The sequence below is a fragment of the Filicampus tigris genome, chromosome 12, assembly GCF_054856515.1.
Source record: "Filicampus tigris isolate MCC_2025a chromosome 12, RoL_Ftig_1.0, whole genome shotgun sequence".
In the NCBI taxonomy this organism is placed as follows: domain Eukaryota; kingdom Metazoa; phylum Chordata; class Actinopteri; order Syngnathiformes; family Syngnathidae; genus Filicampus; species Filicampus tigris.
Genome location: NC_141228.1, coordinates 16,740,847 through 16,753,595, shown reverse-complemented (window position 1 = coordinate 16,753,595; position 12,749 = coordinate 16,740,847). Strand labels below are relative to the sequence as shown.

Here is a 12,749-nt window from a genome sequence, read left to right as displayed (position 1 = left end):
GCGGGTGGGTAGCTGGCTAAGTTGGTAGATAGCTCAGTAGGTGGTATGATAGCTATATAAGTAGGTGGGTACCTAGATGTGTTGCTCAATAGCTTGTTTTGTAGCCAGGTATAACGTATTTGCTCATTTGATAGGTAGGGGGCTACCTAGCTAGGTTTGCTAGATGGATGGATGGATGGATGGATGGATAGATGGATAGATGGATACACAACTGGCCATGATAATGATTTGTCACATCCCGTTGGTGCTCCAAGCGCTGATTTGCTAGCTAACAGCCAATCAGAGTGACAAATGTCACGACTGGCGACGCCGATTCAACATGCGTAAACGCCCCCCAGACGCTTAGAGATGGGTTATGACACTACGTCGGTGGTCACTACATCAATCAGATAGCTCTTAAAGACACCACGGCGCTTCACGACCTCCGACGTCGGTTTGGTGTATCAGAGCCAAAAAGACAGTGGCATTTGTTAAAAATAGTGTAAAATGTTAGTAGTCCCTCAGTGGAACATTACATTTCTTTCTTGTATGGATTGTTTTGATAGTTATCACATGGTGATATGAGTCAGCTATTTATGCTGATCCTTTGAACCGTTTTGGACGGCGGGCGGGGGATACACAAGAATGAACACGAGTATGCCACATGATCTGGGACGAGTAAAGAGACTCATCGGACTTGTTTTTCGTCTTCACTAGCAATGAAGGCAGACATTGAGCTGGGATCCACTGTGGCAGCGGTGAAGAGCACAAGAGTGTTTCTGGGTAATGAACAAGTTGGGCCTGCCGTCATCCTCATACGGGATGGGAAAATCCACCAGGTGCTACCTGGTGGGGAAGATATGGAGGGTGTGGAGGTAAGAGCATACTATTAAATTTATAATTTAACTCTGCCTGACAGCTAGATAGGTAGGTAACTTGTTAATTTTCGAGGTGACATATCCTACTGAGTAGTAACTTGGTAGCTAGATAGATAGCAGGTTAGTGGGTTGTTGGTGAGATTGCAAGATAGCTCAGTAGGTGCTTAGCATTTTACACCAGTCAGGTATGCCTTTCTACCTGGATAAGTAGGTGACATGTTAGCTCAATAAGTAGGGTGTACGGTATAGAGATAGGTCACCAAATAGAAAAACTTGCTTATGTCCGAGGGAACATATTAGGTACTAGCCAGAAGTATAGCTCGCTAGGCTGTTAATTAAGCAGATAGTTTACATGCTGGTTAGACGGGTAGGTGGCCAGTTAACCCTGTTGCCTTGTTTGCAGGTGTTGGATGCAGGCAATAGTGTAGTGATGCCGGGAATCGTAGATTGTCATGTCCATATCAACGAACCGGGACGCACCTCCTGGGAAGGGTTCTGGACAGCCACCAGGGCAGCGGCAGCAGGAGGCGTCACTACCATCGTGGACATGCCGCTGTGAGTCACCTACCCATCTATTTAGCCTTCATGTCAGTTACATGTCTGTCTAGGTAGGTTAGAAATTAGGCATGTGAAATGCTGACTAAATAGGCAGATGGGTAGAAAGCTCAGTAGGTGGACAGTATACCTAGTTGAGTGACTGTGCAGCTGTCATGCACCGAAAATGAATAAAGCAATGAATAAAGTATCTGTCTGTGTCCGTCTTTATCTATCTATCTATCTATCTATCTATCTATCTATCTATCTATCTATCTATCTATCTATCTATCTATCTATCTATCCATCCATCCATCCATCCATCCATCCATCCATCCATCCATCCATCCATCCATCCATCCATCTATCTATCTATCTATCTATCTATCTATCCATCCATCCACCCATCCACTTTTTTTATCATTATGTTACTAACTATATATTTTTAACAGGTAACTAGTAACAATATATCTGGATACATTTTCAAAGTAACCCTCCCAACCTGTACCTAACACAGTACATAACCCATTTGTTCCAGAAATAGCATCCCTCCCACCACCACGCTGGCTAATTTACAGGAGAAGTTGCGCGAGGCCATGGGTAAATGCTTCGTGGACACCGCCTTTTGGGGTGGCGTGATTCCTGGCAATCAGGTAAGGGGGCGCTATATTACTGTTCTTTAGACATTACCCATAGACATAGGGCCCTATTTTCGTGCCAAGCGCAAAGTCTGTGTTTGCACCGTTGTGGGGGTGAACACATCCGACTTGCTTCCCAGCCAATGGAAGCAGGTCCTCTCATTCCCTTTAAATTCAGCACATGCACATGGTGGATAAGACAATACAATTTTATTTATAGAGCGCATTTCACAACAGCTACAGCTGTAAAAAAGCACTTTACATACAACAACAAAATAGCCATAATACAACAAGTGAAATCAATAAATTAACACAAAATATTATATAAAATAGACACCGAAAAACATAGTGTCAAACTCTCTGCTTAAAGCAAGAACTTCAGCCCATGATCCAGGCCGGAGTGGCCGGCTTCAAGTGTTTCCTGATCAACAGCGGCGTGGACGAATTCCCTCACGTGAGCCACGGAGACCTGCACGACGCCATGGAGCAGCTGAGAGGAACTGGAAGTGTCCTACTGGTACCTAAATGCACTACAGACAGGGCTGCATTGGGAATCACTCCCTATTCATAATATAGCATCCTGTCCTACCCTATATGGTGCTAGTTAGCTAGAACAACCACAGGCCCACCTAATTTACAGTTAACTTTAGCCAGCTAGCGTAAACAAACTACACATAGTTAGCATTAGCTTTAGTTACATTTAGCTTTAGTTTGCTAGTACAACCACAGTGCACATACAGAAAGCATTAGCCATTCAACCTGACCACATGACACCTCTATTTTACTTACAAAGTTAGCACGTTATCACAAAAAAAAGAGATTTATTATGGAAGGTCATAACTGAATCTTCTTTGTCTCCTTTAGTTTCACGCTGAGAAGGAAGTTCAGCAGACCAGTGAGAGCAATGGCGGTAACATTCTATTTGCTGTAATACTTTTATTATCGATCACAGTCAGTGGCCATATCACCTACTCATCTAGTGAGCACTTCAGCTACCTATCTAGCCACCAATCAGCTATCCACCAACCAGTCTAGCTAGTAAGCCACTTAACTATCTATCGCAAACAGGCTCAGCGGCACCAACCAAGGCTAGCCTTCTAGCCTGCCACCCGCCTAACCGTCTAGTTGTCTCGTTCAGCCACTGTTCGATTTAACCATCAACCTTAATTAATTTCTAGCTAGCATGTCAGCTAACTCTCTAGCTAGCTAGCTAGGTACAGTATGTGGCTCAGGTTGCCTATCTTGCTAGCATGTCACCCACCTATGTATTCAACTCTGTCAACTTGGCAACACAGCTAGTAACCCTCCGTACATGCCTAACTATCAATGTACCTTGACAGCCACACCCGTCGATATGGACTTGTGTTGATTTGTGTCCACGTCAGACGCTCAGCAATATGACACCTTCCTGCAGTCCAGACCTGACATCATGGAGGTGGAGGCAATCCGTAGTGTGGTACAACTCTGCACTGACTACCAGTAAGATCATCACAGCAACCAGACACAGTGAACTCCCATTTATCACAGGGATTCGCAATACAGAGAGACCATTCTATAAAAATAGCAAAGGTTGCTTGCTTAAAGTTTCTTGTCACTCTGAAAGTTGACGTTGACTGTAAAACTAACAAATGAAACAAACTAGAATTAAACATTGCATATTTAAACACCAAAAGTTCACCCAATCACAACAAAAGTCTGTTAGCTTAATGCTAACATATAATGTCAAACACCATCAACAGGCAAAGAGAAATTAGCATCGGTGTTAACAATAATTCATCCATCCATCCACTATCTGAACCGTTTATCCTCATGAGGGTTACGGGTGTCCTGGAGCGTGAGCAACAGCACATACAAAGAGTGTATAAAATCTAAAATTCTGCGATATTACGGGAATATGTGAATGAAGAACCACAATATTTTATATAATAGATATAATATATAATTATTATATTATACAATATTATATTGTACAGTGTGTGTTTTTGTGCTTTAGGGTGCGCTGCCATGTGGTACACTTGTCTTCAGCCCAGGCGCTGCCCATCATCCAAGAGGCCAAGAAGGGTGGCGCCCCTCTGACAGTGGAGACCACCCACCACTACCTGAGCCTGAGCGCAGAGAACGTACCGGCGGGGGGCACGCAGTTCAAGTGTTGCCCACCCATCAGATCGTCTCACAACCAGGTCAACAGCAGCATGCCATTGTTTCTCATTTTACTTACTTCCTTGATGTTATCATTTTCCTCCCTCTTCTTTCTCCCATTTACCTCAAATTCCTCTTCGTTTTCTTCCAGTTTTCTTTGTTTTTCCTCATCTTCCCCATTACCTAATTTACTCTCTCCTTTTTTCCCCTTTCCCTCTGTCTAACTTCTCTTCTCCACTTTTCTCATTTCCGTTCCAACCTTTCCCTTCTTCCTCTTTTCCTCTCAGTTTTCCTCATATTCCTCCTCTTTTTCTTCTCTTTTCCCCTCTTGCTTGTTTCCCTCGCTGTCCTCCTCCTCATCTGTTATCCGATCTGAGTCTTTTTCATCCCCTTCTTTTTTCCCTTAGTTTTACGTTTTTCCTTCCTCCCTCCGTTCTCTGTCCATCATTCTTTGTTTACTCTTTTTCCCCTTCCTCATGTTTTTCCCTTTCTCTTTTTTCCTCATCTTCCTCCTTCTCTCCTTTTTTCTGGTCATCCTCCACTTCTGTCTATGCTGTGCTCTGTTGGTCATCTACAGTACACACACATATTTGAACCATAACAATGCACAAGGAGAATATTTATTTTCATATGTTGACTCTGTCACTTATTGCAAAATCTATAAAAATATTAAAAGTATTGCTGCGTGTGTGTGTGTATGTGTGTCGGTGCTGGTCTTAAACTGTGAATGATTACTTTTCCCCACAGGACCAGTTGTGGGCGGCGCTAAAGGCGGGCCATATTGACATGGTGGTCTCGGATCACTCCCCCTGCACACCTGATCTTAAGAAACTGGATTCTGGAGACTTTACTCAGGCCTGGGGTGGAATTTCATCTCTTCAGTTTGGTAATAACAGCAACACATACACTTTAGAAGTCATACAACATTGTCAAAAATGTGAAAAACATTTGAGTTTGTGCAAAAATATTGATTTATGACCCTTAGGTGATTTATGACATCCCAACTACACTCCGGTAAAAAAGAGGCATAACCCCCCAGGAAAAAAGTTTTAAAAAATGGAATTTCAAGGTTGTTTTTTTTTGTCATAACTCCAAACGTTTATGACTTCTTTCTGTTTTTGGGCAGGACTGCCTCTGTTCTGGAGCTCGGCTAGTCAGAAGGGCTTTCAGTTAGGGGATGCGGTCCGCCTCCTGTGCCAGAACACAGCCCAGCTGTGCAGCCTTGGCCAGCAGAAGGGCAGCCTGGTACCGGGCTATGACGCTGACCTGGTCATCTGGGACCCTGAGAGAGAATTTGAGGTTTGCATGAATAGCAACTGAAAATAATGAGTACAAAAAAAACCACTTTGCTATTGTCAGGTTCTAAAAGTTGCCATAACAACAAAGAAACAATAGGGGGACAAACCAATATAAACACATAACTTACGGTATGAGAGCAAATCACTGAATAGATTCCCTTATCGTAATTACTGAACAATTAGCCCAAAACTCAGACATTTGTCAGTTATTATAGTAATACAGTGAACCGCCACATATTTACAGTTCAACTTTAATGAAGTTGCGTATTTTCCCTTTTTTTTAAATTTGAAAAACCATTATTCATTATTATTTGTAAGATTAAAAAAAAAACGGATTCATCGATTAATCGACAAAATAATCAACAGAGTAATTGATTCTTAAAGTAATCGTTAGCTGCAGCCCTAGTATTCAAGAAAACAACTTATTTATCGAGATAAAGTGACAATGTATTTTGGGGGAAAATATGTCATTTATTAATACTTCACACGCACACGCGCACACATACAAAATATACCTCTCTTGTGAGCTTGGGACTTGATTCTGGTTGTACAATATTATATTTTGAAAGAATAGTGGGCTATATTTCAGTCCACAAGGGGGTGATGAAGCATTTATGACTGGTAAAAGCTTTGTTTCCTTCTGTTACAGATTAAAGAAGAAGGCATACATCATAAGAATAAGGTAGGAGACTACCAACAATCCATCATCATTTATACCGTTCACTACAGTATTCATTTATTTATATAACATCTATCTATTGTATATAAACCTACACTACAGTGTTCACCCAAGGTAGGGATATTGGGCTTTGAGGTGAAATTTCAGAATGAACCTAAAATGCACAATAACTATAACTTACTGTTCAATAAATCTTTATTTATACAGCACATTCCATACACTTATCATATAAAATATGCAACTCACAGTGCTTTACATGAGTTAAAAACAACCTTCCGGCCCTGTTCTCTAAAGCACACCGCACACCGAATTAAATTGCTGTTGCCGTACATCATCATATCTCAGATGTAATAGTCAAATCAAAAATGTACATGAGCTTTCACACACACAAACATTTTTGGTAGCCTCCCAAAATATCCTCTCTTCTTTATTCTGGCCCGTTTCTTCTCTTTGTGGCAACTTGCTTCTCCCTTGACAATCACACCATGTTTTTGTGTGTGTAGATAACTCCGTACCTGGGGATGTCGCTCCGAGGCGTGGTGAGGTCCACCATCGTGAGGGGACATCTGGTGTACCGCGACGGCTCCTTCAGCGCAGAGCCCCTGGGGAAGACACTTCTCGTACCCCCGAGAACCACCCCTCATGATGACGCATAAAGAACGAGGATGTGGGAATGAAGTCAAGTGTTTTTAAAATCGAATTGTACCCACAAAAAATATAACCAGACAGTATAAATGTAAAAGCGCTATATATATTAGATGTAGTTTGTCACTGTTTCAAATGTTTAGACCCTGATCCCTTTTCAGCACAGTTTCTAATCCCATATAACTTCTAAAAAGGCTAAACAGAGTAATAAATCATATTAAAAACAAGCATTGTAATTTTGTAATGTTTTTAACGCATTCTTGTACTGAGTGTCATGAGATTGTGTTCTTAATAAAGTGTCCGGTTTGAATATTTTAGAATCTTCCAAAAATTAGTATGTCAAAACTATTATGTAAATATACTATGGAATATGTACACATGTGACTGTAAAATGTATACAAAAACTATACAGGTAAGTGAATACAAAAATATATAATGTTTATGTATGTTTGTGTATTTAAAAAATATATATATTTATACAGTTATTTTGATATATTTGTTCATTTATATTCTAAAAAGAACAAATATAAAACTTGTAAAGGTCCCAAACAACGATATTGATGATAGATGCCCTAAGAATAGAATTTCATTTGATTTTTATTTGTCTCAAACAAACACAATAATAAAAACTGGAGGAAACTGTAATGGAGAAAAACAAAGAAACATGACACACTATGATAAAGACTTTAAATTGATCATTTTGTATCACCAAATGTGCTAAATTACAACTTGACTGGATTATACAATGAAGCTGAAAAAAAAATGTGCAGAGTCATTTGTTAATCATTGACACTAGCCTAGCACCAAGACAAACAAAGTTGGTAAACTCATTGCCTTTCAGTCTGCCTGGGTTCACACAGATATCCACACATCTATCACCATGTCCTCGCTGGCGGTGCCGCCTCCTCAACGTCTGCGGACCCCCCTGACGGTTCCTCAACGCCACATGTTTGGACCCGGACCCTCTAACGTTCCTCCGCGCATCTTGCGGGCGGGAGCCAATCCCATCATTGGGCACATGCATCCGGAGACCTTCGAGGTAAACTGAGCAAGGGGAGGTGGGTGGGGGTCATTTGGCTTTTTATTTGACAGTGAAACACTTGGGTGCATTAAAGAAACAATCAGGACTTTTATTTATTTAAAATGATTCCCTTCAGCCAAATGGCTCCAGCTTCCACGGGTCGTAAAAAAAAAAAAGACATGAAAAGATTATATTGTCAATATCACATCAGTCAACTAGGCATCTTAATACAGGTCGTATTTACAATAGTAATAGCAACGCATTTGTGCTGTGAAATCTTGCATAAATTTACGCCTCACGTTTAATTGCAGTTTAACAAGTTCTTTGTCTTCATGGCAATCATTCATTCAACAGAACAGGAAACAAAGGTCAATTGCTTTGTTTTTGTTGTATGCTGAAGACGTGGGTTTCAGGAGATGAATATCAGAGAAAAGTCCAGAATTCCGTCTTTTATTTCATGATATTTGCATCTTCTTTGCAAAATCCAATCTGGTCACAAACAGTTTTTTTCTTGAGGGTGTAAGTGGGTGTGAAATGCACTGGTACAGTATACTCGGTTTGGAGAAAACCCTAACGTCCAGTTAGGAAGAGACTTTTTGATGTGAGTCTGCTCCTTATGTCTTGCATTGTTATGGTGGGGATTTTTGAGTCCCCTGGGATTTTGATAACCTCTAGCTTGTGTTCCAGTGGCTGATGTGAGTCAAAGAGAAGGTACTGGTCTATGTCGGTAGGTTTTAAGTAGATCTCAATTTGGGATGCCTCCGTTGGAAGTTATAGCGCGTTAAATGAGACACCTTGGAAGAGGTTTTAGCTAGACTTGGATGCTAGACTTGGATGCTAAGAGGATTTGATTAGTCTTGCATAGTCCAAACTGAATGAGAGGGCAAGGTCCTGGTAGAACGTTGAATGAGATGTTAATGTCCTGGATCTACGTTCCCCAGAATGCCTGTGTTGGTTTGCAGATAATGGCTGACATCCGGAGCGGAATACAGTACATGTTCCAGACTCGGAACCCGGTAACTTTGGCGGTGAGCGGCACGGGACACACCGCCATGGAGTGTGCCATCTTCAACGCCGTGGAGGCCGGCGACAGCATGCTAGCGGCAGTCAATGGCATCTGGGGAGAGCGGGCAGCGGACATGGCAGAGAGGATAGGTAACAGTTAGCATTAGCTTGTTACAATTCACATTTAATGAGCATCACCCGCAACATACTCATCAGAAGATTGGAGTTTCATTAAAATTTCTGCTGAGATGTTTTTCATGTTGTAGTTTAAAATGTTTTACCCATGATCTTGTCACACAATGATGACATAGGTGGGCTGACTTTGGCTAGTTAGCTTGAAAACAAATACTACGCTCTAGTCCAAAGGAGACCAAATAGTGTGGTTACATTTGAGAAATTGATTGGGAATATTCCCCTTCTACTAGTGTCCGTTTGATCCCTTTGCCCATGATCTCATTACGCAATAATAACATGTGTCTATTTACATTAGCTAGTGAGCATGAATGCACACCGGGAGTGCTGAAATCCAGTCCAAAAGATACCAAATACAGAATCAACTTCGAATTTGATGGCGAATTTAACATTTATTGTTCTGCCAATGTTCCCTGAAATAAGTGTTGATCGTTTACTCGTGTATCGTACAATTATAACATACGTGAGCTAATGTTAGCATGAAGACATATTTAAAGTGCTTCAATGCCATCCCAAGATACCAAATAGCGCAGTCCCATCTGAAAATGTGACAGTCCAATGACATTTTGCTGATACCCAGTGAGATAACGTTTTAATCGTTTTAGCTACCATGATCTCGTTGCACTATGTGCGACGAGCGGTAACGTTAGCTGATATTAGGTAGCTGAATACACAGCAAGTGCTAAAATGTAATCAAAATGATCCCAAAAACCTCTGTTCCATCACAAGTTTTGACAATTAAATAGTGGATCGATATGCTATATATTTTTTTGACTCAACAGGTGCTCGGGTTAACACCATTGTTGTGAACCCTGGCGGATTCTTTACCAATGCAGAAATCGAGCAGGTAATGGACACACACTCTAACAAGCTAACAAGCCAATGTCAAATGATGGATGTGCTGTGCTAGGCTTTAATCAAACACAGGCCTGCGCTGCTTTTCCTGGCACACGGAGAATCGTCCACTGGTGTCCTGCACCCACTGGACGGCATCGGACAGCTGTGTCACAAGTAAAAACATTAAAAATTAAAGCAGCAGCGTAAAACAATTATGACGATAACTTTAATGCCCCAACAGGTACGACTGTTTGTTCCTGGTGGACTCTGTGGCGTCAATAGGCGGAGCTCCAGTGTACATGGATCAACAAGGTGTGGTGTGACATCTGGAACAATCTGCTTTGTTCGGATTTATGAAATAATTTTCACAGAAATTTGTTTAACTTTTGCAATTGAGAGAACTGTTGATCAAAACAACATGAAATATGAAATCTATCTATGAAAGAAGTTTCTATCTCTCTATCGGCCACGTTTAGAGATCGACATCCTGTACACGGGTTCTCAAAAGGTTCTGAACGCCCCACCGGGAACAGCACCCATCTCCTTCAGTGAGCGAGCATGGTGAGACTTCATTGTGGAAAATGAAGAATGTTAGTGTCCCCAGAGCGTAAAAATCGACACACATAACATTGTGGAGCGACCACAATTTGAAAAAAGGACTTCCATGTAGAAATGCAGCACCGCGGGGCATAAATTAGAACACGCACTACACTGTGGAGCGACCACGTGTCAGTTATCACTTGCAATGCTGTTGTATGACCGATTTCCTCCACAGTCGTAAAATATTCAACCGCAGAACAAAGCCGGTGTCGTTCTTCTTGGACCTGAGCTGGCTGTCTAACTACTGGGGATGTGACGGCAAAGCAAGCCGAGTGTAAGAACGCCATTAAAAACGTTTCGAAGCAGAAATCTTTTCATGAACTAATCAACTCCTCCTTTTTGTCCAATGCACAGGTACCATCACACGGGCCCTGTCTCTGCTTTTTACTCCCTCAGGGAGAGCTTGGCCATCCTGGTGGAGGAGGTGAGGCTGAATCATCCTTTTAGTGGCTCAAAACACTCAACTGTATTGTACACAGTAAATGTTAAATAGTAAGGGATGCACTGGATCTAATTGTCTGTTGCTCATTAGGGTCTGGAACCTTCCTGGGAGAGACACAGGAAAGTGGCCAAGTATTTCCACGCCGGTTTAGAGCGTATAGGACTTACACTCTTCGTCGAGGATAAGGTGAAATGTTTGAGTTGTTTTAAATGTAAAAACTGCTGAGTGTACCAATCAGCTTATGCAAATAATACAGTGTTGCCTTGAGATACCGTTTTTTTGGACAACGAATACTGAATATGTCGGTGAGTATTGTGATGGTTGTTTTTTTTCTAAGGCATTGAGGTTGCCGACGGTGACGACAATCGTGGCTCCGGACGGATATGACTGGAAGGAGATCACAGCCTACGTCATGAAGATACACAACTTGGAGATCTCCGGGGGGCTGGGACCCTCCGCCGGCATGGTAGTGTGCAACCTACTCATCTACTTATCTAGCGAGCTAGAGTGTTTCCTACCTATCTAGTTAGAAACCCGACTAGCTGTCTCCTTAATGAGTTGTCTGACAACAGAGCCTGCTACACACCTACCTATTTAGCTATCAAGTGACATATGTATCTAGCAACCTAGCCAGCTCCCAACCTACCTATCTAGCAAGCATGGCATGTTATTTACCTAACTATCTAGCAGCCTAACTAGGCACTCACCAACATATCTTGTGAGCGTGTCAGCAACCTATCTAGCCATCTTGTTGCCTACCAGTCTATCATCTGCCAAACTAGCTAGCACCAGGTAAATTGGTGTCACTTACCGACATCTTGGCAACCTATCTTGGTACCCACATACCTATCTAACTAGCATGTCCAATTGCAGGTTCTTCGCGTTGGTCTGATGGGATGCAACAGCAGCATTTCGTGTGCCGATATGGTGCTGGAGGCTCTGAGGGATGCACTGATGCACTGTCACAAGAGCAAAGTCTGACTCTTAACATTAGAATCACAATTGTTTCACACTTTCACTGACGAGTTGACATGATTTGTGACATACAAGATATTTCCATAATAAATAAATTAATACAATTCATTTTAAATCATAAAAATCAGTAGGTTATTCACTTTCTATTGTGTCACCATACCTATTTTCACTCTTTGCCATTAAGAAATGGGAGATTACCGTACAACGTTACCAATCCATGTTGACTTACTGTACAAGTGACACATAACACAAAAGAGAATTACGATAGTCATTGTAATTTTAGCATATATTGACACCATAATGATCAACCAAAACGACTTCTTCTATCTAGCTTAATGCTAACATTAACATATAATGTGAAACGTCATAGATGGGCTAACGGAAATTAGCCTAGATGTTGCAGTAGTTAAAAACCTTTAACTGCTACATTAACACTCACAGAGCAGCAACACATAGAGAGCATACTACAATACTCACAGCTACAGGCATCTCTCTCCGTGGGAACGACTCACTTTTTAAAAAGTTATTACACGATGAGTATTGGTATCAACATTTAAGGAGAGAGCAGCTACATTTGCAACATAAACTGTGGAACACATCATTTGAACGCTTTTCCCTCAGCTTCGTGTACCATTTCCATGGTTTCCAAGTCCCTGCTTATGTAGATATGAAGTCTAAAATCCTCCTGGCTACTATTTTATATTATTTTATGTATAGTATTAATGGCTACATTGTCTGTGTGTTTTATTTTTGGAAATTGAGTATTTTTCAATAAAGATTGGTTTGAAAAAAGTCCTTATTGCTTACGTGAGATGTTATGACGTCGAAGGCAAGGGGCGGACGCTGCTGCTTCACTACTGAAGCACAGTAGTTGTTTATTAACGTAA

General features: G+C 41.4%; 2 protein-coding genes and 1 long non-coding RNA gene across 5 annotated transcripts; 2 read left to right on the top strand and 1 right to left on the bottom strand.

The window, feature by feature from the left end:
• The first annotated feature begins 232 nt into the window (after nucleotides 1-232).
• On the top strand, nucleotides 233-7,417 carry LOC147138744 (allantoinase, mitochondrial). 2 transcript variants are annotated; one of them, XM_086046810.1, is made up of 11 exons: nucleotides 233-854; nucleotides 1,261-1,412; nucleotides 1,930-2,044; nucleotides 2,412-2,546; nucleotides 2,894-2,939; nucleotides 3,415-3,508; nucleotides 4,023-4,209; nucleotides 4,916-5,054; nucleotides 5,295-5,467; nucleotides 6,116-6,148; nucleotides 6,649-7,417. In XM_086046810.1, the coding sequence occupies exons 1-11, from the start codon at nucleotides 699-701 to the stop codon at nucleotides 6,799-6,801; spliced, it is 1,383 nt and encodes a 460-aa protein (XP_085902936.1). In that variant the 5' UTR covers nucleotides 233-698; the 3' UTR covers nucleotides 6,802-7,417. The 2 variants fall into 2 exon arrangements, with proteins under 2 accessions (XP_085902936.1, XP_085902935.1); XM_086046809.1 differs by having other exon boundaries at nucleotides 2,400-2,546.
• Nucleotides 7,418-7,559: 142 nt separating this feature from the next.
• agxta (alanine--glyoxylate and serine--pyruvate aminotransferase a) lies at nucleotides 7,560-12,657 on the top strand. Its single transcript, XM_086046811.1, has 11 exons — nucleotides 7,560-7,829; nucleotides 8,774-8,966; nucleotides 9,791-9,855; nucleotides 9,919-10,019; nucleotides 10,087-10,157; nucleotides 10,322-10,406; nucleotides 10,621-10,719; nucleotides 10,800-10,869; nucleotides 10,978-11,073; nucleotides 11,225-11,353; nucleotides 11,761-12,657. Exons 1-11 carry the CDS (start codon nucleotides 7,671-7,673, stop codon nucleotides 11,866-11,868), a joined length of 1,176 nt encoding a protein of 391 aa, XP_085902937.1. The 5' UTR covers nucleotides 7,560-7,670; the 3' UTR covers nucleotides 11,869-12,657.
• On the bottom strand, nucleotides 7,896-12,635 carry LOC147138743 (uncharacterized). 2 transcript variants are annotated; one of them, XR_015088922.1, is made up of 3 exons: nucleotides 11,734-12,635; nucleotides 9,098-10,008; nucleotides 7,896-8,928 (listed from the first exon to the last, which is right to left on the bottom strand). It is a non-coding gene; the product is annotated as an uncharacterized LOC147138743 (long non-coding RNA). The 2 variants fall into 2 exon arrangements; XR_015088921.1 differs by lacking the exon at nucleotides 11,734-12,635 and having other exon boundaries at nucleotides 9,098-11,726.
• Nucleotides 12,658-12,749: the final 92 nt, after the last annotated feature.